General features: G+C 41.0%; 1 protein-coding gene across 2 annotated transcripts in view; it reads right to left on the bottom strand.

The window, feature by feature from the left end:
* The window catches only part of ASTN1 (astrotactin 1), a 388,929-nt gene that overhangs the window by 93,814 nt on the left and 271,442 nt on the right, over positions 1–23,673 (bottom strand). For both annotated transcript variants that reach the window (XM_064276603.1, XM_003410879.4), the window contains exons 12-16: positions 20,584–20,750; positions 16,993–17,187; positions 15,064–15,191; positions 8,838–8,942; positions 6,248–6,436 (exon numbers count right to left, since the gene is read on the bottom strand). In XM_064276603.1, coding sequence (XP_064132673.1) covers positions 6,248–6,436; positions 8,838–8,942; positions 15,064–15,191; positions 16,993–17,187; positions 20,584–20,750 — 784 coding nt within the window. The remainder of the gene's footprint in view (positions 1–6,247; positions 6,437–8,837; positions 8,943–15,063; positions 15,192–16,992; positions 17,188–20,583; positions 20,751–23,673) is intronic.

The raw sequence follows: 23,673 nt of genomic DNA, 5'->3' as shown, positions 1-23,673 counted from the left end.
CAACAATAGTAAAAAATCTACTGACTATTTTGTGTATTAATGACACACATTTGGCAGTAACCCTTTCATGACTAGTGGGACATATAGTGCCCACCTACATTTTCCACCTCTTGGGTCCAGAGGGACGTATGTGCCTCACATAATATCTTGTAATATGATGTGGTCATTCTCCACTTTTTCATAATGCCAATTTTTGCATAACGACCTAGTCTTTGGAAACTAACCATGTCGATAAGTGAGAAGTGGATGTATATACAGGTAGTTCCCAACTTACGACCTGTTCAAGTTATGATAAACTGCACTTACGACCGTACATATGTATATAGAGGGGGGAGGTGAGGGAATGGGGCACGCTAGAAAATACACTAATATATATTTAATATATATTATTTTTAAAACAGACAAGACCCTAATATACTTCCTCCTCTACAACTTGCTTTGCCCACTTCCAAATAGCTAGGACTAGCATATCTCTGGATGGATACACAATAAACAGATAGCAATGGTTGTCTCTGGGGAGAAGTACTGGACTACTGGGAAATAAGAGTAGGAGGAAGATTTATTTTTCTTTTTATTTTGCTTTATACACTTTGAATTTTAGAGATAAATAAACTTTTTAAATTAAGAAAATAAGAGAAAAATAGTAAGTGCTGTCAAGTCTATTCTTATGGGAGATAGTCATACAGGGAAATGACAATACCGGGAGATGCGAAAGTGCCATAAAAGGGATATATCTGAAGAGCTATGAGAACATAAAATAGCAGCAAGGAACTCTAAAAAGAAAGTCAAGGAAGACATTGTGGATGTAGTGACATTTGAGCTGACTCTTGAAGAGTAGACAGGAGATGCTCAAATGGAGATCGAATGGAGGAAAAGTGTGAAAAGGCTCATTGCCCTCTTCCAGGCCAATGGGAACCTCAGTCCTGCACCTAGAGTTGAGGATGGACACAGGTATCATTTAACTGCAATATATAGAGCTGAAGAGAGCAATTCAAAAACACAAGCAAGAACGAGAAATCATAGCCAGGAAGACTATCTTGCTGATCTACAGGGTCTAGGGAGATCCTCCCAGAAACTAGGCAATGCAATAGACACCAGAGAAAAACAGAGTTCCAAATGGAGGGCAAGCGAAGGACCCAAGAGAAAATTTCTGAGCCAGACAGAGTAGTTGTGGAGAGTTTACAAAGTATATGTGTGGCCTTGGACTGCTGTAGGGAAGGAGTCTCTGGGACCCTGCCTTGTCTGGAAGCATATGTAAGAGTTTTGGATTAACAGCAAGTAGCCTTGAATCATCAGGGTGGAGTGTGGTTGGGGTGGGGAGTGGTCAGTGATGTAGTAACTGGAGAGGTCAAGGGGTGTGGTAGGCTGAAAATGGCCCTCAAGATATCCAGGTCTTGACCTCCAGAACCTGTGACTATTATCTTATATGGCAAAAAGGATTTTGCAGATGTGATTAAGTTAAGGATTTTAAAATGGAGAGATTATCCTGGATTATCTGGGTGGGTCCAATGTAATCAAAAGGATCCTTATGAAAGGGAAACAAGAGGAGAATCAGGGTCAAAGTCAGAGAAAAGCCAGTGTGATGATAGAGTAGGAGACTGGAATGATGCACTTTGAAGACAAAAGATCAAGCCAAGGAATAGAGACAGCCTCCAAAACCTGCAGAAGGCAAGGAAAAGGATTCTCCTGAGAGCTTCCAGCAGCAAGAAGCTCTGCTGACACCTTGACTTTAGCCTAGGGAAACTGATTTCAGACTTCAGAACTGTAAACAAATTAATTTTTGTTATTTTAAGCCACCAAGATTGTGCTAACTTGTTACAGTAGCAACAGGAAACTAATAAAAAAAAAAAATTGTACCGTCCATGCTAAGAAGGCAGCAAGGAGTTACCGAACGACTTTAAGCTGAAGAATGATGTCATCAAATTGCAATTACAAAGACAGCAGATGGTAAAGCATAGAATGGACTAAAGTGAAGGGAAACTGAAGGACATGAGGAAGCTGTTTGAATAGTTCTTATGAGGGCTGATACAGTAAATGAATACAACCCTGAAGACATAGAGAGGAGACATGAGTTAAAGAAATATTTAGGTGGTGAAAAGGACAGACATTATAAATGGTTGAATGTGGAAGACAGAGGAGAGCATCAAGGACTCCTCACTTTATATCTTGACCCATCAATGTAGTTCATGAATTTACAAGTGGAAATGAAAAAGAGAAATAAGATGTTGCTCATTGAGGAGGCTGCAGGACATCCAGATAGAGATGCTAAACACTCAAGGGCAAAGGAGGTTTTGACTTCAGAGAAAAGAGGAAAATTTGGTTAAGTTTAAGTGGATGTGGCAGAGAATCATCCAGCAACAGTGAAGAAAAGAAGAGCACCAAACAGGAAATCATAGAAAATGATTGGAATTTAAATGACTCCTTTAGAGGAATAAGGGGAAAAAAGAATGAGAAATAAAGGCAATCTGGACGGAGCAGCATCAGGGACACCAAAGGAAGAGAGATTTTCGAAGGTGGACATGGTCAAGAGGGACAAATTCTTCAGCTGAGCTTGATGGAATGGTCAATGAAAATGGACCTCTGATTAGGAAGCCCTTGATTTCCTTCTCCAGAGCTATTTCTAGGAGTGAAGGGGTTGAAAGTAATAATTTAAAGAGTGAAATAGAGTTGAGGAAGTAGAGAATAACTGAACCCCTCCTTCAAGAAATTGGTGGTGATGCATTGAAATGAAACAGTGGCAAAAAAAAAAAAAAAAAGGGTTGCACGTTTATAAAAAAAGATTATTTATTTGGAAGGTATTTATCTGGAAAGCGTAAGGCCAGAAAAGTGTGAATTCAGGGGCTAAAGAGGTTGTAATGATTAAAAAGAAGGAGATAATGAATGAGCAAGGCCCAAGAGGAAGCAGAGCGGGATGGGAGCATGTACACAGGTGGAGAGGTTAACCTGAAGAGGAGGAACCCGACTACATTTTCTGAGGTATGTGGGCAAAGGATTATGGGAGACAATGTAACTAAGTTTAGAAGTAGAGAGAGATAAAAGGTTGGGAAATTTCATTTCTGGTATTCTTCACTAGCTCTGTAAAAAAAAAAAAATTAAGATAGACACACTAATCTTAGACAAGGAGAAATGGAAGTACATTTCTCATAGGCTTCAGTCAGACTTATCTAGAGACAGGTGCTCTTAAATATTGGTACTGCTAAACCACATAGAGGTAGTATGACAAATGAGTACCTGTTGAATGGAAGCCTGCCTTCTGAAGATCTGACCAAAAACATCCATCTCCAGGTTTTCATCAGTCAGGCATAATGAATGCACTGTACACGTCCCCAGTAAAACCCACATGGGAAGTCACCACAGTCAGAGGGCTTTTACTACTACCACCACCACCATCACCACCTCCTCCTCCACCACCACCACCACCAAGAACAACAACAAACATAGACTGAGTGCTTACCATGTGCCTGGCTGTGTGTTAGGCTCTGAGAATTTAAAATTGAATAAGGCATGGACCCATGTGATTTTGTAGGCAGAAGAGGAGAATCTTTACTCAAATGCCTAATCTGAGGACGCTCCCCACATAAAGGGGGATTCATAAGAGTCCATATACTATCAGAGCTGGAAGGAACCAACCAAACCAAACCCATTGCCATCTAGTCGATTCCGACTCTTAGCAACCCTCTAGGACAGAGTAGAGCTGCCTCATACGGTTTCCAAGGAGTGGCTGGTTGATTCCAACCGCCGACCTTTTGGTTAGCAGCTGAGCTCTTAACCACTGTGCCACTAGAGCTTCCTGGAAGTAACCAAGGAGGGTATAATAGACGAGGTACAGATAGATCATTGACTAAACCACAGTCACCTGGCCGATGCTAGATTCCCAGCCTTTAATTCCTGTACTCTTTCCATTTTATTTCACCCTGGATAAACCTCCTTTCCTATTCAGTCCATAAGCAATTTTAGGTATCTGGTCATAGCTATGTCGACTCGATGGCAATGGCCTTGGGTCACAGGTACAGAAATAAAGACCAGAGAGAGCCACCTTTCCAGAGGATGGGTTTTAAAGTTAGAGCAGGCAACAACATTACAATCAGAGGACTTGAGTTTAAAAAAAAGTGTCACATGTGTTTCATGACACGTTTGGTTCTCTCAGCACATTTATTGGCACAAGTGTGTAAAATCTCATTCTGTCCCAATCCTCTCAGTGCACAATAGCAGGAAGAAGTCTTCCTTTGTCTAATGCACTTATATTTCATAACTAGTGGCATGCCCTCATATAGGCTTTTGAAATAAAAGAAAATTAGTCTAGGGAGGAGGAAAATATTTAAGAGTAAAATCCGGACCAAACAATAACACAGATAAACCTTATGCCTCGGAGGTAACACTCAGGAGAGTGGTAGTGGTAGACACGGAAGATTCAGGGGCATCGAAGAAGACACACAAACATGTTTAAATATATTTTAAGATTAATAATAAGTAAAACCATTAAGGAGCCCTGGTAACACAGTGGTTAAGCGTTTGACACCATGGTTGAGTGACGGAAGGATCAGAGGTTTGAACTCCAAAAATCATATTTTTGAATATTAAAGCCAATAGTTGGACTTCGACAAAACTGGCTTCTGAGTGGCAAGAGAGGCTTGAGATCAAGAAGGGTAGGACATAGTGCCAAGGCCCTGGGCAAATTTCCCTCTTGGGCTCAACATTTTTCCTCAAGAATATAGCGATAGCTTAAGAGGAAAAAAAAAAAAAAAAGTTTAGAACCAGGGTCTCTGGGTGAGGTCAGACTCTCATATACCAGAAATCCCAAACTCTGGTAATCCTTGACCCACTGTCACATAGAAATAGAGGGAGACTTGTCCCTTTGGTTCAATCCCTAGGCTCTGACATGGAAACTATAAGACAGTTTTGCCAGCTGGAACTGGTCTTATCTATATTTGCTTACATTACACTCCTCTCTTGGCAAATTGGAATCAAAAAATTTTTCAGTCCTGAAGTTTGAACGGATACCAGAAGCCTGTGGTCATAAAGAATCAAGCCTTGGGGGGAAACATCTACAGCGGCTACAGCCGAGATACAAAGGAACCTGTTGCCATCAAGTCAATGGAGCAGAGTAGAAATTCCCCATAGAGTTTCCAAGGAGTGCTCGGTGGATTTGAACTGCTGACTTTTTGGTTAGCAGCTGTAGCACTTGACCACTACGCCAGCAGGGTTTCCAGTCCAGATGCAAGCCTTTTGATTCTTCTGTGAGGAGATTCCCAGCCAGAAGAAAGGCTATTATGCCTATGCTACCATCTTGAGCAAGACAAAACAAGAATTTGTATGGCTCTCAGAGAACCAAGAGCATCCCAACCAATCACCCAGGCATGTTTGCCAACATTGCAGCACTGCTAACAGCTGGAGATCCCCAGTCTCAGAGGGGCTCCTGATCAATGTGTTGTAAGAGGACCCATTTCTTGAGTTTTCACTGTGCTGATTTTAACACTTGCCCTTTAGCAATTCACATATGTACAATCTGGCCTCATTAGAATGCCATGAGCTTTAGATCAGGAGAAGAAATTCCATGAATGACAATTCTAAACCAGTCTTTGTTGATCAGAATACAAATATACCAATTAGTATGCCTACTACACCAGAAGATGAAGTCAAAAGGCTTGAATAATTCCAATTTCTTATACTTATTTTGACTAAATGCTAACTTGCCATCAGAACAGCGGACAAAGATTTATTTGCGAGGCTGTTTATCAGAGCTATACAAGCGCTTGGGTCAATGGAGGTATACTGAAAACACAAATCATTTGGAAAAATGAGCTTAAACATGGGACAGGATGAAGTGAGCAGGAGTTTACTATGTAGTTGCTGTTAGGGTTTGCCAAGCAGTGCAGGTTGGGATTGTTGGGAGGTAGTATTGGAGAAGACGGCAACACTCTCCTCCTCCTCCACTACTCCACAAGAACAGGATAACACTTGTCCTCACCTGGGTAATAGAATGGATGGTGGCTAGTAAGACTCTCTAGAGGACCACTTCTATAACAATCACAGTGGTCATATGGTTTTGACCACATCCTGTATCTAAAATTGCCTCAACACCTCCATTTTGAGATTTGGCTTTAGTATCCAAATCTTAGACGTTTTAAGGATGCACATAAAACATTGAGGGGACATGTGAATTAGTCCTTCACCTGCAGACTCCATAAGTGTGGTCCTATGGCTAGCACATAGGTGGTCAGTACTTGCCAATAGGCGTGCCACTCACCTTTGCTGATGTCTTCATATTCTAGCCAGAGCCGCCGCTGGACCTGCTTGTTTGGGTACCAGATAGAGCAGGACTCCTCAAAGCCATAGATAGTTTCCTGGATGTAATGGTTGCCAAACTGATCCAACAAGGCCACAAAATCCCCACGAGAAGTAGCCCCATCCAGGGAGTGGAGAGCATTGCTGAGGGCTATGGAGAAACATAACCCAAGAGTAAGAATAAGAATTCACAGCACAGGTACCTGGATTCCCAGGCAATTCAGCCCCAAATGTGGAAGGGCCTATGTGGTTCAAAATGATACTGAAGAGTTGGAACTAGCAGGCGAATGTTTCCATTTAGCTCAACCAGATGTTCCAATTCCTAAATGAATATCTTATCAAGATGGTTGTTTTGTTAACTTCGTGCAAGTTAAGCAGAACGTTGCCAATCTCCCTCCATTAAGTCAATGTCTTTTTTTCAAATCACAGGTCATGACATTAAATCAATTTAGTGAGCTCACACAATAGCATTTGGAAAAAAGAAAAAGAATAGCATAGTCTAAAATAGAAGCCCAAATACCAGCAGAGAGCATTTCACATGGTAAGATGAAGTATCGTTTCATGAAGTTTCTGTTGTGTACACGTGGGTGTGTGTGTACGTATAAGATCACGATGTTAAATGAATTCTCACTGTGGGTCGTGACCAAAAAAGTTTGCAAAATACTGCCTTCAGACATCAGAAATGGGTAATGGAAAGATAAGGGGAAGAAGAAAGGTAAGAAAAATCACTAATAAACTGCTTATATTTTATTTCACAAAATCAAAAGTAACGGACTGGGAAATGGCCAGTGGAGGAGAGCCTGTTTGCCTCCTTACCGGCCATACTAACCAAACCTTCTGGGGTTTGCTTTCTCTGTTTTAAGAGGAATATACTCATCCAAAAGATAGTCTACAAAATATTTTCCAAAGCGATTACCTTCTGTACCTTGCTTCAGCTTTATAAAGCCCTCATTGTACACACCTATGTCCTATTATCACAAAGCAAAGCCTGGTACAGTTACGAGAGTCCAAGCTTCTATGACACCATAGAGTGCAGAGTCTGCATCATGTGACACTATCCTGTGACTCTGAAAGGCATGGCAACAGAGATGTCAAGTTGCTAACATTTGATATGCAGAGCATCTATGCTGGGTATAAACTGGGTATGTGGATGGAGTAGGGTCTCTACTGCCATGTTCTCCCTGAATGAAGAGCTAGTTCTTTCTAGATGTTTTGTGCACCATTAGAGTTTACTTCCGTGAGATCCTCTGCCAACTCCTTCTTGCCAAGAACTCTAGCATTTAAAAAAAAAAGTTCTGAGTCCCTTTGCATCCTATGGAAATGTTTAATACACTTACTGCGTTCTCTTTCTCTCTGCACAAAGCTTTATCCTTTGTGGGTACACTTCTTACATCTCTTCATATGTCCCTTGGTCTTTACCTCCCTCCTGTTAGCCCTAAGGCTTCATCTCCCTACTGATGACCCTAAGATGCCTCTCTTTGTCTTATCCTCCTTTGTCAGCAATATTATCTGACTTCAGGGACCCCTTTATGTGATAAACACTCTATAACATAAACAGCAATGCCAGACTCTATAACATAAACATCAGACCTGGTACATTCTTCAGGCAGCCTTGGAGGAAAGCATTGAGTAATGTTCTCCTAGCCCATGGGGTTGGGGCAGAAGAGAGGTATATACCTATATTAAGAAATTTTTCCATTTGCAAAATGCATATTGGACTTGCTCAAATGCTAGGATTTTTGATTCCTGACATTTATACTAGTAAAATGTAAAGAATACTAATATAAAGGGCCTCACTGTCTTGGAACCTTTTGTTCTAAGTTTATAAGTTTGGAATTCACTACACTCTCTTATTCTCCCTCTCTCTCTCTATATGTGTGCGTGTATGTATCTGTATCTATGCCTGTATCTTAAGCATTTGGCTGCTAACCAAAAGGTTGGCAGTTTGAATCCACCAGCCACTGCTTGGAAACCCTATGGTACAGCTCTACTCTGTCCTATAGGGTCACTATGAGTCAGAATCGACTTGACAGCAATGGGTATAGCTAGAGCTGTGTCTCTATCTCTGTATCTATATAAATGTTTTTTCTCACTTGCTCTTTAGGAACCTTAAGCTTTTTCCCACCTTCCCCTGTCCCCGCTTTCTTGCCCTTTTCCTTTATTTCATTTCTTATGAGGAACCTCTACGTTATACTCCTTGCACTTGCGAAGTTTATTCTGCCAAATTTATAAAAAGTCTGCTTCTGCATATGCTTTCCACACACCGGGTGACCCCAGAAGAAACGATAAAGCTAGTGTTTACCTTCAGTGCTTCCAGCCTTGCCCTTTCCATCTTTTCTATAGCCCAAGATAAAACTTACAGTTTACACCTAGAAAAAAACCTGATTGCAGTCATTTGCCCTTAAGGGTGAACCTGAGTGAATAGGTTCTGTATTTCACGGAATAGCTACATTTTAGGTCATCTCCTTAACTGAAGGATAAAAGACTTGTTCCGTGCAAAGGAATCCAAGCCCCAGGAGCCGGTGGGCGGGAGAGCGTGCCGTCGTGCTCACCCTGAGAGATGGTCACTTGGTTGAGCTTGATGTGGTACATCACAGAGCGCACCTTCCAGTGCTGCAGCACAGGGTATCCGGACACCTCGCTGAAGTTCACCATCCCTGGAGACAGAGGAGAGGCAGGCTCAGCGTGCTAGGTGGATTCACACGTTCCAAATCTAAAGCTGTGCCCGACGCTATTAGGTTAGGGGCAATAATTGTGAGAAAATGATGAAGTGTTCTTCGATGAAGAGAATTTCTGGAACCAGAGTAACAATGGCTATCATTTATTGAACCCTTACTCTGTGCCAGGCATTTTGCTTAGCACTTTGCATATATTAAGTCATCCAATCCTTGTGAGATAGGTGTTATTATTTCCATTTTTTAATGAGGAAACAGAGGCTTCGAGAGGGTATTTGCATAAAAGCCTGACACGAGGTAGAGCCAGGATGGGGTCCAGATGTATCTGAATCCAGAGCTGGGTTCTTAGCCATTCTATCCCCTCAATGAATTGCTATTTAAATTCTGGGCTTACCATAACTCACCACATTTTTATTCTATTTAATAGTTGCAATAATTGACTCAGTTCACGTACCTGATAACATGGATTTTTCTGTCCCATTTAACTGATTGGTATCTGATATTTACGTTTTAATTACTCTGAGGTTGATAACGCTTATTTCCTCTTTACCAGGAGGGACAGTGTCAGGGTGACTAAGTCATTAAAGGGCAGGAACAGCCATATATTGACTGCCGTCTATGTTACAGGCAGTGTGATTGGCACTTCACTTTATGGCCCTCCCTTTTACCGATGCGGAAACTAAGGTTCTGAGAAGTTAAATTACTTGTCCAAGGTCACTGTCAAGAAACACATCCTTGGAGACTTTTAGAGATGTGATTAATGGACCGTTCTTACTGAGAACCTCCGAGAAAGAGCATTGCCCTATTTGAATTCTAGACATTACTACGTATATAAAAAGCTACAGAAACGAAAAATTAGGCCAGATCAAATAAAAATAAATCACCTTGCTAAGTTTAGAAAACCAATTTTAGCTCCATTTCTACACCTAATGTTTCTTATATGTGTAAATTATATAAGTAAATACATATATACATATGTATATATTCATGTGGAAACGCTGATGGTGTAGTGGTTAAGTGCTACGGCTGTTAACCAAAAGGGTCAGCAGTTCAAATCCTCCAGGTGCTCCTTGGAAACTCTATGGGGCAATTCTATTCTGTCCTATGGGGTCACTATGAGTCAGAATCGACTCGACGGCACTGGGCTTTTTGCTGGGTATATATGTATGTACAAAAGTATATCTATAAAGACAATATATATAGTGATTTAGTGCATATGTATATATATATATAAAGTACATATATACATACATATACTTAGTGTGTGTGTGTATATATATTTTTTAATCCTGTCATTTTGACCCAAGTTTTCTACAAGATAAATTAACCAATTTAATACCTAAATGGATGGAAAAGGGGCAGGATTAACTAGCCGATTGCCAATGTTGATCAAATTAGCCGAGTAATTACCAAATTTCCATTTCTGCATGAATCATATGTGAATAATTATTGGTAAGACAAAAAGGAAAAAGGTCAGGAATGATGCTTAGTGAGTCAATTGCTTAAATTTTATCTCACAAAATCAAGTCAAAGGTAAGGTACCTGAAACTAAGAGAAGGTTGCCAGTACTTTTTCTTTCGAATTTTCTTCTTTTAGGTTATTAAGCTTTGGAATGGCAGTATTCCACCACATATTTTGGTTTTTAATCTTTATGTTACCTTCAAAAGCATACTAATGGAATTCTAACCTTACAAGTTTAAGACTTCAGCCACAAGCCTCAAAGATACATATCATTCAAGTTAGAGATGTATACACTATGTGGAACTGTCCTATATGACATGAATTCTTTAGTTATGTGGGCTCATCAGCTTTGTTGTTACTTTGAAAAGTCTATTAATAAAAAATAGCAAGCACAATACATGAAGATTTTCAACTTAATATAAAAAACTCACTTTACTGAATTGTTTCTTAGCCAGGAAAGAAACTGGCAAGAAATCAGGCTGCCAAAGTTCTAATGTTGGCTCTGTTGCTACAGGAAGTGGTTTCAGGCTGGTGGTCACAGTGGCCTGAGAATCTGTGCTCTGACCATTCAGCCAGGGGACCTTTTGGTTCCCATTTGTTTCATCTGTAAAATGGGAGGATATTGTTCTTGTTAGCGGCCATTGAGTCAATCCCTGACTCATGGTGACCCCATGCACAGCGGAACAAAACGCTGCCTGGTTCTGCACCATCCCCATGACCAGTTGCAAATCGCACTATTGTGATCCATAGGGTTTTCACTGGCTGATTTTCAGAAGTAGATCACCAGGCCTTTCTTCCTAGGAAGAAAGCCTCCATTGACAGTGGGGTAGAGGCCGCACATGAGGTTCATTGGCCCGGAATGGAACCCATGTCTCCTGCATGGAAAGTGAGACATCTCCCCCTTAACCACCACTGCTCTCAAATGAGAGATTAGCTGTGATGATTTCTTGCTTCTTTTTCAATTCTGTGATTCCAACCAGCTATGCGACTTGGAGCTTGGCAATTCTGCATTTCAGTGTTCACGTCTGTAAAGTGGGGATAGTGGTATTCATACCGTCCTACTTTACAGTTTTTTGTGAACAAAATAAAGAAATGGGTATAAAAGAACTCTCAGAAAAGATAAAGCACTGTATATATACATTTCCATAATGTTGGAGTCTTCATCATCATCATCTTCATTTCTCATCACCCCTAACTGTATGAATTTGACATTTCTTAATTGGTGCTTTCTATAGGGTCTCTATGAATCAGAACCTTCTTGATGGCACCTAACAACAACAACGACAAGTCTTTAGTTCCAAACAGAGGAGGGAATAAAAAATAAAGGAATAAACACAGGTTGCGGGTGGGGATGACTGTCCCACACCCATCCAGGATGAACCAGACAACAGAACTCCATTACTTAACTGCTAAACAGCAATACTCAGGGAAACACTTCCATAGCTGTTAATGCTTGGGAAATGTTGTTCTGTGCCCACTTACAGATAATATTTCCATTAGTTAGAAAGAAAAAAGATATTTCAAAGCACTGTATCTTTTCTAGCTGAGTCATATGATTCTTTCTCAGTGTGCCCTTGACACACAACCAGCTTTAGTTTTTTATTTTATTATTATTTTGGGACACATTTCTGAAAGACTCTGTTTCAAACAAAATATCTCTACCTATGTTTTCTTGAGAAAGAACATTATTTAAAAAAAAAAAGAATTCTGAACAGGGGTTACATGCAGTCTCAAAGGAAGGAAGGAAAGAAGGGAAAAAAAGAAGGAAGGGAGGAAAGAAAGAAGGAAAAAAGGAAGGAGATATTTCTTTTGTTATTTTATTTGAAATGTCAGAGGGATGTATTATCCTCCAAGTGCTAAAACTAACAGGCTGTTTCCTTTGGATGAACTACTACAAGTTTCAAAGATACCAGATCTCAAAATCTGCACATAGATTTAGTGATTGTGGCCCCTAAATGATCTTATCAATGTGGCCAGTAGCCTCCTTTATCTCCTTAGCCTCCTCTGGACTTCTTTCTTTTTCTTACCTTGTAACTTCAAAAAGGCCAATGAACCTCAGAATTCTTAACTGTGATTTTGAGGAAGAGCAAAGCAATCAGCAAGATAGAACACATAGATGAGTATCTTTTCAGTGTGTTGTGCAAACCAATAATTCTGCAAGATGGAAATAGTTATGTGCAAAAAAAAAAATTCTCTAGTTAAATAGGTTTGGGTTATACAAAACGAAATGGATTTCTTTACTAGAGGATTTCTCTAAACTTTGTCTATGCAAAGTGTTGTGAATCGCTGGAAGGATACTACACAAAATCTTTCCAAATATACTTGAAAACAGAATCTGTTTATGAGTGGAACATTGGTTTTTCATGAAAAAATACACTTAAAAATGATGATACAGAAGATTCCGAAGATCACTTTAGCTCTAAAATCCTCCAAGCTTGACACAGCACAACATGATGAGATTCACTATATGCTTCCCAGGAAAAATATAATTAAAATGGTGTCAGAAGCTAGACAGTTAATATGGAATAACTTTTTTCAATCATCTCTTTAACATATTCTTGTAGCTATTCCAGGCTTTATAATAAATTTAATGTTTTCTAATAGTGATGGAAATACATGATCTTGGCCTAGCTGGCCCCATTTCCTTATCAAAGTAGATCGAAAGTAAAGGCTGGGTAGAAAAGTGTCCAGGTCAAGAAAAGTTACCCCTACACTTTTAGGAATGTTAGACTTTACTGCCTCGAGACCATGAAAAATGGAAGTATCCTATTTGACCATTCTACTCCTTTTGCAACCAACAAACCACCTTAGAGGAAGTTCAAGGGCATGGGAAAAAGAAGTTTCTGATGTGGATGAAGACCAACTTTCGGTCTCTTATTTTCCAAAAATGTAGATCCAAGCACATGTTCTGATAATTCCCAAATCTACCCACTTACTCTTCCCAAAAAGATTCAAGCAGCACCCAGGACCACTCTGGGTATCTTCCTAGCCTGGTGATTATTACCCCCATGATAAGTTATAATGTGTGAGACAGATGTCCCAGTGGATCTGTAAACAGAGGCCAAGTGATTTATTACCCCATTTGTATGGACTTTCACACACCTCCTTTGCGAAGCATTTTACATAATGCATAGGAAGTGTTTCTCAGCAAATGATGTGGGAACCAGACTCCCTAAGGGTAGCTATGTAGGCTTTAGGGATGTGACCAGAGGCTGCATTTTAATTTCTTCAGCTTGAGGTGTGTGTGTCAGTGCGTATAAAAGGCCTTTGAAAGAGATTTATCCTGGCCCAGAACATATCTAATTGTTTTCTCTCTTGTTCCCTCTTCTTCTTCTATAGGGAAAACATTATTCAGTAGCTTGAAGTGTCATATTACTTTCTTGCTTGCTTTGTATATTTATTTATTTAAGAAACAGAGATCCTCCTATGCATCAAGAATTTTTCCAAAACTTTATAAATATTAATTTTTATTTATTCTTCATATCAATTCTATGAAGAAGATGGTATTATAATACTCATTTTTACAGGTAAAAAACACTGGGGCCCAGAGAAGTTAGGTAACTTTCCCCAGATCATATAGCCAGTAAGGAGTGGAACCCCTCTATCAGGCTCCAGAGTCTATTAATCACTATGCTATAGGGTCTTTGACAGACCAGCTTCTAATCCTATTCAGATCTGAACTGAAGTTTTGAACATAACTTGATATCTGGAAGAGGCTACCCTGAACTCAATCCATTCTTTATTAAAGGAAGAAGAAAAAGCAGGAAGGAAGAATAAGGAAAGTATAGAATGAGTAAGGGGGAGGAATTATGGAGAAACAAGCAAAGCGGACAATGGAATTGAGCTCACGTCCAGCCTTGCGGCAAATGATACTGAGTCCCAGTTGGTTATGTCTTTTGTGTCCATGGGACATCTTGAAGTCTCTTCTTTCATACAGGAGGTGCCAGCTGGGGGACTTTAGAGGCACAGGAAAAAGATATTTCCCGTGAGGTTCCTGCCTCTTCCAACCATAGCCATACCTTGGTTCCTTAATGAGCCCAGGGGAAGAGTGTCACTGGGTACTAAACAACGTAAGGGACAGGCATTATTATCCCCATCTTACAGTGAGTGACCATGAGACCCAGTAAGATTACATTGTCTGTGTCACAAAGTTAGAAAGTAGTAAAGCCAGGATTCAAACCCAGGTTTATTTGACAGCAAAGCTCTATCATTTTCTATTCCCTCACACTGCTCTATAAGGACTTGCCAGGGAACCCAACATTAGCAATGACGGACATTTAGTCTATAGTAGCAATCCATCATCTCTCTATGCCTCTATGATGACCTGGCCACTTCCTCTAATCCCATCAAGAACTCTGAACTCTTACACATCTATTATCTCATTTGTTTTCAAAGCACCACTGTGAGACCAGCAGGGAAAGGTATTATAATGACCATTTTGCAGATGACTATATAATAATATTGACAATTTTATTGACAAACTATCCTATTAGTGTTCAGTTTTATGACTGAGTTTTAATTATCAAGGAAATCAGTGGATTAGAAACCAAAATAAACACAAGGTCAAGTGTCTTGATTTTATGAGACCATAGGCAGCTGCCTGGTTTTTGGTGGTTACAAAAGGTTGGGGAGGTACACTCACCAGTCAGGAAGTCTGGGTCAGGGGTGGGCTCCGAGATTTCCTCTAGGCACTGATTCTCAAGTGGGACAGTGGCAACCACAAGGCCATCGGGCAGTTGCTGGTCTAAACCTCGAGCAAAGTTGTTTTGCCTGAAAACAGGAGCAGATCTTCATTTTCAAAGTGTTCTGGAGAACCCCCACTCCTTGACAGATAATCTATATTTCAACCCAGAATGTATAAATTCCTTCTGAACCACAAAGCTCCTCTCACCCTCAACCCCATTCAATGTACCTGTCTGCAGTAAGACATATGGATATGGGAGGCAGAGGGGGGCAGGGGGAGATGAGAAACGAGTCAGCTAAAAATGTCTACTCAAAGGATCGGATTGGGAATATTCTTCCCTCCCCCCTTCCCAGTCCTACTCCCCAAAGTCCTCTTCATACTCATTTCTAGGCTGCAGTGAAGGATCCAGGCACCACTCCACTACAAGATTAGTTATGACATCTCTAGTCTTGCCTTTGGCAAACAAATTCCCAGGCTAGAAATGCAAATACCAGTAAGGTCTCCTGTCTGTAACAGAAAACATGTCTGACTGCAAGAAGTGGCTCAGAAATTTACTCTCTGTTTGCTCACAAGATTCTAGGCCCAGGTAACTATAAACTTCCTCATTCTATACCTTCCTTATTCAATACCTTCCTCCTTCTTCTTTTCTTAAAGAACTGTAACTTACAATAATACTTATATCACCATCTTCATTATCCTCATTTCCTGGAAAGATTTTCTGAGGAAGATGTATTCAAATATTCCAAGACAGAACAGGGACAGGAGTCAAATGAAGGATCATCTAGAAATATTCTAAATCAGTGGTTTGGAATATTTTGGTCTCAAGACCCCTTTACACCCTTAAAAATAACTGAAGTCTTCAATCAGCTTTTGTTTATATGTGTTATATCTATTACTATTTATCATATTAGAAAATAAAATAGAAATTTTAAAAATATTTAATTTCTTAAAAATAACACTAAATCCATTAAATATTAACCTAGCTTATGAAAAATAACTGTATTCCCCCCTAAAAAACTGGTGAGAAGAGTGGCATTATTTTTTATGTTTTGTGAATTTTTAAACATCTGGCTTAATAGAAGACAACTGGAGTCTCACAGCTGCATTCAATTTATTGCAGTAAAAAAAAAAAATTTTTTTTCTATTATTTGAACTATAAGAAGTAAATCCACTCTATCTGTAATTAGAAAAGGCAAACCTTGAAGATCTCCTGAATGTATCTCAAGGACACTCAGGGATCTTGGACCACATTTTGAGAACACTATTTTAGGCTGGGTGTCCCTGGGTGGTACAAAGAGTTAACTCATTCAGCTGCTAAACAAAAGGTTGGAGGTTTGAGTCCACCCAGAAGAACCTTGGAAGAAAGGCCAGGCAATCTACTTCTGAAAAATCAGCCACTGAAAACCCTGTGGAGTGCAGTTCTACTCTGACACAGTAGGGTTACCATGAGTCAACTAGTATTCTAGACTGACTCACACACACTGGTTCTTCCACTCACAGGAAAAATGGAACTTGGGCATTTTTGGGTGACTTTTATGAAAAACCTTGCAGTCTCTGCCCAGGCAAGGTAAAAGCTCATTTAATACTTTTCTGTTCACCCACAGGAAGCATGGTTCTTGGATTCTGGAAGCAGGAGTGTGGACTTGAAGAAGACCATGAGAGAGACAATGACGTATTCTTCTAGGTGGTATCACATGCCTTGCTCCAAGATATACATCTTTGTACAGGGTTGTTTCATCAAATTGTACAACTGACAAATGCTGTGTTACCTTTTTTTTTTTTTTTAACAGTAAAAAAATACACATACACACACAAAAAACCAAACTCTTCAGGGAAGAAAATTCATCAACAGCTCTGAACAATCAGTTTTGTGCACGTGAGATTCACCTGAATGTTCCCTTCAGTACTTGGCCAGTGGCCACTTCCTTGGAATGATTGTTATAACCAAAGAACATCTCCCCAAAGAGGGTTTGGTTCATGGGGAGCTCCCTGCTTTCCCCACAGTCACCTCCCTCTGGGCAGGTCTCCGTGATGAGTTGGCAAGAGCGTCCATCCACTCCAAGCTTGTAATCTTCAATGCACCTAACATAACGGAAAACCCAAGATAAGAAGTTATTCCATCAATGAACTGTGTAATCAAGTCAACCCAATGAACTGGGAAGAAATGCCTCTGGGAGAGGGTTGGATAGTCAAAGGTTATGAATATTCCAATGTGACTTGACCCCTTTATAATTCATTTTCCTAAGCCTGTAAACAGAGTTTCCTTCCATGATGTGATCTTACCAACTCTCTCACCTCTCCTTTGCAAATAAGCACTTTCAGAGCTTCTGAGGGTGCTCTTTCCTCTAATAAGTACATGGTTTCCCAGATAGGTTCAGGGTGAGAATCACTAGGTATTTGTTTACAAATGAGTTAACACATTTAAATCCAGGACACTCTAGAGTCTTTCTCAAGAACTACTGACATGGCCAGGCCATATATTTGTTTGGAGGGTAATTAGGTAGCAAAAGAAATGACGCTGTGCTTAAGAAATTAATAATTTTCTAATCTGATTCCATAACAAGTCAACTAAGAAATTGGAAAGATTTATCATCTCCTGGCTGTGTTCCACTTTAATGTATCCTTTTTAATACAAGATCAACCCAAATTAACTCCCTCTTCGCTCAGAGTAGTCTTTCTGAACTAAATAGAAGTCAGGACACAGGTGTTTTGTGTGAGCCATTAACTGAGCGCTACCTCCTTGGTGTTCTCCCTATTATACATGTACAATTACCCTAATGGAAAATCAGGGCTAATGTTGGTAAAAACGGGTTGATGTCTCATAAATAATTACCTGGGCCTTATTTGTAGTTATAGTGAAAAGAACATACATTTGTTAGCTCAAGTAAGAACTGCTTCTTTGATGAAGCTATCATTTAAAAAGAATATTGATTTAATTTGGGTCTCTCCTTAGAAATACACCAGATTTAAAATTTATAGACATTCATGACGTTGAAACACATCATTTATTACTGTCTACATTAATGGTTATAATAAGATAAAACCTCTCTTTTATATAAAGGAACAAATAATTATAGCTTTAAGTAGCAAGAAGCAATATTGTAATGGCAATGACTCTGCTATTTACTGGCTGAGCTTGGGTCAATTGATTAACCTGTCTGAGCTTCAGCTTCCACACCTACAAAGGGGATAAACAAAACAAAAACAACAACCGAAGAAAAAAACAGTACTTGCTTCACTGGGTTGTTGAGAAAATAAAATGAGGTACTAAATATAAAGAACTTACGGAGCGGCCAGCGCATAGCAAGCACTCATTTATTGTTGCCAATATCAGGATTAGCAGAGGTACAAATGAGGCCCTTGTCAATGTAGTTTTAACTGCTATTTTCCCCATTTACCATTTACATATTTGTGTGAACATGTGTGGGTGGAGCACTTTAATGGATAAATACATGCAATTTGGTTAGCGTTTATAAGAACCTCAAAACAAAGACTTCTTTTGGCAGGCTATATATATATATATATATATCTTGGAGGGTGTTCAACAGACTTGTGTACCTAATTCTGATTGAAACAGGAAAGAAAGTCCAGTTAGGAACCTACTGTTTTAGTCCAGGCAACAGATGTGGCTGGAGGTCCACAGAGGACTCTATGGCTCCAAATTAGTGGTTGGTACAAGAGAGCGAAGTGGCTTCTTGAGCTGTAACACGGTATTTTCCAATAACACAGTATTTGGTTGGTTCAAATAAAGTCCACCCTATAGGGTTTTGGCGTAGTGGTTAAGTGCTATGGCTGCTAACCAAAGGGTCGGCAGTTCGAATCGGCCAGGCACTCCTTGGAAACTCTGTGGGGCAGTTCTACTCTGTCCCATAGGGTTGCTATGAGTAGGAATCAACTCGACGGCAGTGGGTTTGGTTTGGTTTATAAGGTTGCTATGAGTCGGAATCAAATCGACGGCAACGGGTTTGGTTTTTTTTCTTGGTATGCATCTTGACAGCTTCCACTTCCACATGCTCTGTCCCCCCACCCACTTTGTGTTCATGGCCATGTGTCCCACCTAAACTCCTTTGAGAACAGGGGCTTCCTGTTGTTTCTCCTAGATCTAATACCTAACTTGGTTCTCTGCACAAAGTAAATGCTCAAATATATGTTAATTAAATAAATCTACATAACTTGGGCTGAATTCACCTCTGTTAATTGACCAGGGTCATTCATAATGATAGCATTATAGAGAGCACTAAAATTAAGAGCAAGCTATTTATGAAATGGGATTTTACAAGAAATTGAATATGGAAAGTGCTCAACTGCCAAGAAATAAAATAAAATGAAACACAATAAAATAACATTACAACTCTACTAAATACTCATTTCATGATTATTCAGCAGGCACTGGCTTTTGGCAACAATCTACCTCGTTTTATTATTATAAATATTGATTTTCTTTGCAAATCTATTAGATCCTGAGATCCTTGGGGGCAAGAACTACATGTCATTCATCTTTGCTGCCCAGGAGCCCGCATGGTTTGTGGTATGAAGTAGGCATTCTCCCAGACAGGTGGGAGGGGCGTGCTAGATCCAGAGCTTGTGCAAGGGAGAGAGAGCACAGAGAAGAGAAGAAAGAAAAGGGGCAAGAAGAAGGGAGGATAGCAGGAAGAAGAAAGGAAGGAAGAATACACAAGCCAAGTATGGCTGTAGGAGAGTGGACAAGATCTTTATTTACTTCACAAATATAGCATGAAAATGTCTTTAAATATAATTCTGGTCAGTGATGTAAATTTAAAGGCTACCAGAATTTTTAAAAAATCAGTGAGAGTCTAAATTCTAGTCCTGATCCACTGACTAACGAACTCCCCAGCCTTCAGGGAGTCACTTAACCTCATCTGTAGAATGGGGTAGTGTTCCATCACAGAGTTATCCTGAGAAGAACTGAAATGAGGTGAATGAAAGAGCTGTGGACAGGAAAGGGCTCTTTAACTGCACTGAGGAATTATTAAGCCTGAGAAGGGATGGCTGCACAAAACGTGTGGGCCTTCAGGGCAGAATTTAAACATGCTTCCACTTCTCCAAAGACTCACCCCCCTTTCTTTTGATAACTGGTTAGTTTCACACAATCTTTCCCCAGATTTTATACCACAGAATCCTTTTGTCACAAAGTCTCTGGTGAACATAGCTCCACAAAACACAGTTTGAAAAATGCTGTTTAGGAAGCCAATAATTTAGGCAAACCAAGTGGTTTATTTCCCCTTGCAAGTAAATCCCTGAGGCTTAGTTTCCTCACCTGTAAACTACAGGCGTTAGACTAAATTTTTCCTAAATTTCCTTTCAATACTGACTTTAAAAGTGCTCCTCGTCCTGTCCTACTGACTCGGTCCTCAGAGTCTAGGGGCTGGCCTAGGGTGACCAACTCATTCAGGTTTACTTGCCTGCTTTAGCGCTGAAAGTCCCCTGTCCTGGGAAGTGCCCTTGGCCTCAACTCACCCACAGAACATGAGGATGTTGTACAAGGTGGGGTCCTCTGGGAAGGGCGCCATCTGCTGGAGACACAGCTGCTCACAGCCGCCATTGAAGCCGTCTGAGCAGTCCACCCCGATGTGGCGGTCATAGCAGCCAGAGCTGTCCTTCATTGGGCTGAGTCCAGATGGGCACTGGCATAATCAGAAGAAAGCATCCACACAAGTGGTGAATCAGGAGACTGAGTTCTCAGGGAACCAGAATGTAACCACTGGCCCCTATTTTCATCGCTCAATCGTGAAACCATTACTATTGGCAATTAACCCATGAATTTCCCTGTACGCTGGACCCCCTTTAACAGCAAGTGACCTTTTTTGTTTCTTCTATTGGCACATATCGCACACTTTTGCATTAAAGGCGATCCCTACACACAGGCTCGAAGGGAATGTTGTAGCAAGCCAGAGTTGAGAAATGCCCGCCTCCCAATTGGTCGCCAGGCTGGCAGAAAAGTGGAAGTGATGAGCCAGAATTGAAATGCATCAGCAGAGATTCCTTTGGGCTAGGGGAAGGGAGTGGTGCTGTTTGGTCTTAGTATTAATAGGGGTCTTTCTTCGTCCAAAGCACTTGGTCAATATTGGCATCAGAAGGCAATGTTGGGGGCATGGATTGAGCCAGGGCTTCCAGCCTGAAGGAGGACCTTGACTTTCTCTGTGACCTTAGAGAGAGCTTTGATGGCTCACATAGTGGGAGTGACATAGTCATCACCTGCCTGCATCAAAGCTGACCTTAGGAAGACATGCAGACAAGGGCACCTGCCGCATAAGCATCTGCAGGTACTGTATTTGCGTTTGAGCTTTACCCCTGTCCCTTGGACATTGTTACTGTGAGATATTTAGCTTTCCTGCACTACTGAGTCCTCAATAAGTGCCTCAGGAATAACAGCAAAGGGGAGAATCTAGGAAGAGATGTCAGATCCTCCCAGAAGGTTGGGGGCTTGTTGAGCAACAATAATAGCCAACACTTACACAACACTTCTCGTGTGCCAGACAATGGTCTCACTAACTTATATTAACTCATTTAACCCAGTTAGCTAATCATGGCAGGACCATGCCTGAGACTCGGTGGGCTGGCTATTGAGTTCACGACATAGCAGCTACATCATTAGCTTACAATAGGCCCTTTTGCGCAATATCAGTTGTTACCGGTTGCTGTCAAGTCGATTCCGAGTCATAGCGACCCCATGCATGTCAGTATAGAACTGTACTGCATAGAATTTTCAATGGCTGGTCTTTTGGAAGTAGGTTACCAGCCCTTTCTTCCAAGGGCCCTCTGAGTGGACTCAAAGCTCCAACCTTTCAGTTAGCAGCCAAGTACATTAATTGTTTGTACTACCCTGTGACTCCACCATTTATTGAACATTCACTGGGAGCTGGGCACTCTGCTAAGTGCTTTAGGTATTTTCTCTCACAACATCCTATATCATTTTTATTTAATAGATCAGGAAGCCATTAACATTGCCAATTAATCATGAACTTCTCACTGCACTGGACTCCCTTTAAAAGTGGGTGACTGCCATCCTGCTTCTTCTGTCTATGCAACAGATCCTAACATTTTCTGTGGAGCTGACTTTTCCGAACAGGCAGAAAGGGGGAAAGTAACCTGTTCGGGGTCAAGCAGCTAGAGTGCAGTGGAGCTGGGGAGTCTGTTCAGATCTGACTCCAAAGTCTGGGCCTTTAACGAATGCACTATACACATACTATAAGGTCTCTAACACACTCCTTCAAAACAAAACACAACAAAACACAACTTTCAAAACTCACTGGAACCCAGCATTAAACGCCTCCCCTCCTGCCCTGGCTCCTAGCTTGCTCTTTCTCTTAGCTGCCAAGCTGCTTGGCCTAGAAGCCTGGAGCTTCCGCAGGTGTGTCTCTGAAAACCCGCCTCTTCTCCCTCCCCACTTCCCAGTGGAAGATCACAGCAGGATGTGCACTGTTTGCTGACACTAATTCTGTGATTTCTCAAACAAATGGCCCCCTGTGGCCCTGCCAGGCTCCCAGCCTGGTCCATCTCCTTTCTCCCCATGAAGCCAGCTGGAGCGCTGGAAGGTGACAGCATTTAAGGAAGTTTCCAAGGGCTGCCCCATGCTGTGCAAACCCAGATGTTCCAGATGATGGTAAACAAGCAAATGAGGCAGCTGAGGATTGCACCCCACGTTTTGTTAGCCCCCAACCCATCCACTTCCTTGGCCACCCAGCTGTTAGACCAGATGTGCCACCAGAAGGGAGCTGGCTTCACCACCGTGCGGCTGCCCAGGAATGGATGAGGATATTGGAACGGGGAAGTTTGATTGGAATTAAACGGGCTACAGTGGTTGCCATGGGTTTTTATTCTTTTTTTCCTTCTATAATGCTTTCGAGAAGCCATCAAGAAGAGACAAAGCCTGTTCTCCTGTTATTCCTGCCACAAGTGGTTTCAACCTTTGCACCAGCTAGCTATCTTAGTCACCAGCCAGGAATCCCCATCTTCCCAACCACCTGTTTTCTTGTTCTTTTTTTTTTTTTTCCAGAATGTCTCATCAAGCATGATTTCTGACAAAGACTTCACCAAATGAAACAAGAGCAGACTTTGTTCGAGAATTTCCAAACCTGGCATGCCCACATCTTGCCTGGCCTAAGGTCTAGATGGCTGTTGATATCCCAGATTGGACCACATGATAGTCACACTCTCTTAGGATACTTGGAGAAGAGACAGTTAGATGCCTGGTAAGCAAGGCTAATGATAAAAATAACAGTCAGGAATTGAGCACCGTTGAGCCCTGGTGGTACAGTGGTTAAGAGCTCGGCTGTTAAACAAAAGGCCGGCAGTTAGAATCTACCAGCTGCTCCTTGGAAACCCCATGGGGCAGTTCTACTCTGTCCTGTAGAGTGGCTATGAGTTGGAATCGACTGGATGGCAATGGGTTTGGTTTTTGGTTTAGTTTTTTGTGCAAGGCAAGGCTCCCTGGTGTCACAGTGGTTAAGCACTCGGCTGCTAACCAATAGGTCGGCAGTTCAAACTCACCTGCTCTACAGGGGAAAGATGTGGCAGTCTGCTTCCATAAACATTTACAGCCTTGGA

This window comes from Loxodonta africana, chromosome 25 (assembly GCF_030014295.1).
Source record: "Loxodonta africana isolate mLoxAfr1 chromosome 25, mLoxAfr1.hap2, whole genome shotgun sequence".
NCBI lineage: Eukaryota > Metazoa > Chordata > Mammalia > Proboscidea > Elephantidae > Loxodonta > Loxodonta africana.
This window is presented reverse-complemented; position numbering and strand designations above follow the sequence as displayed.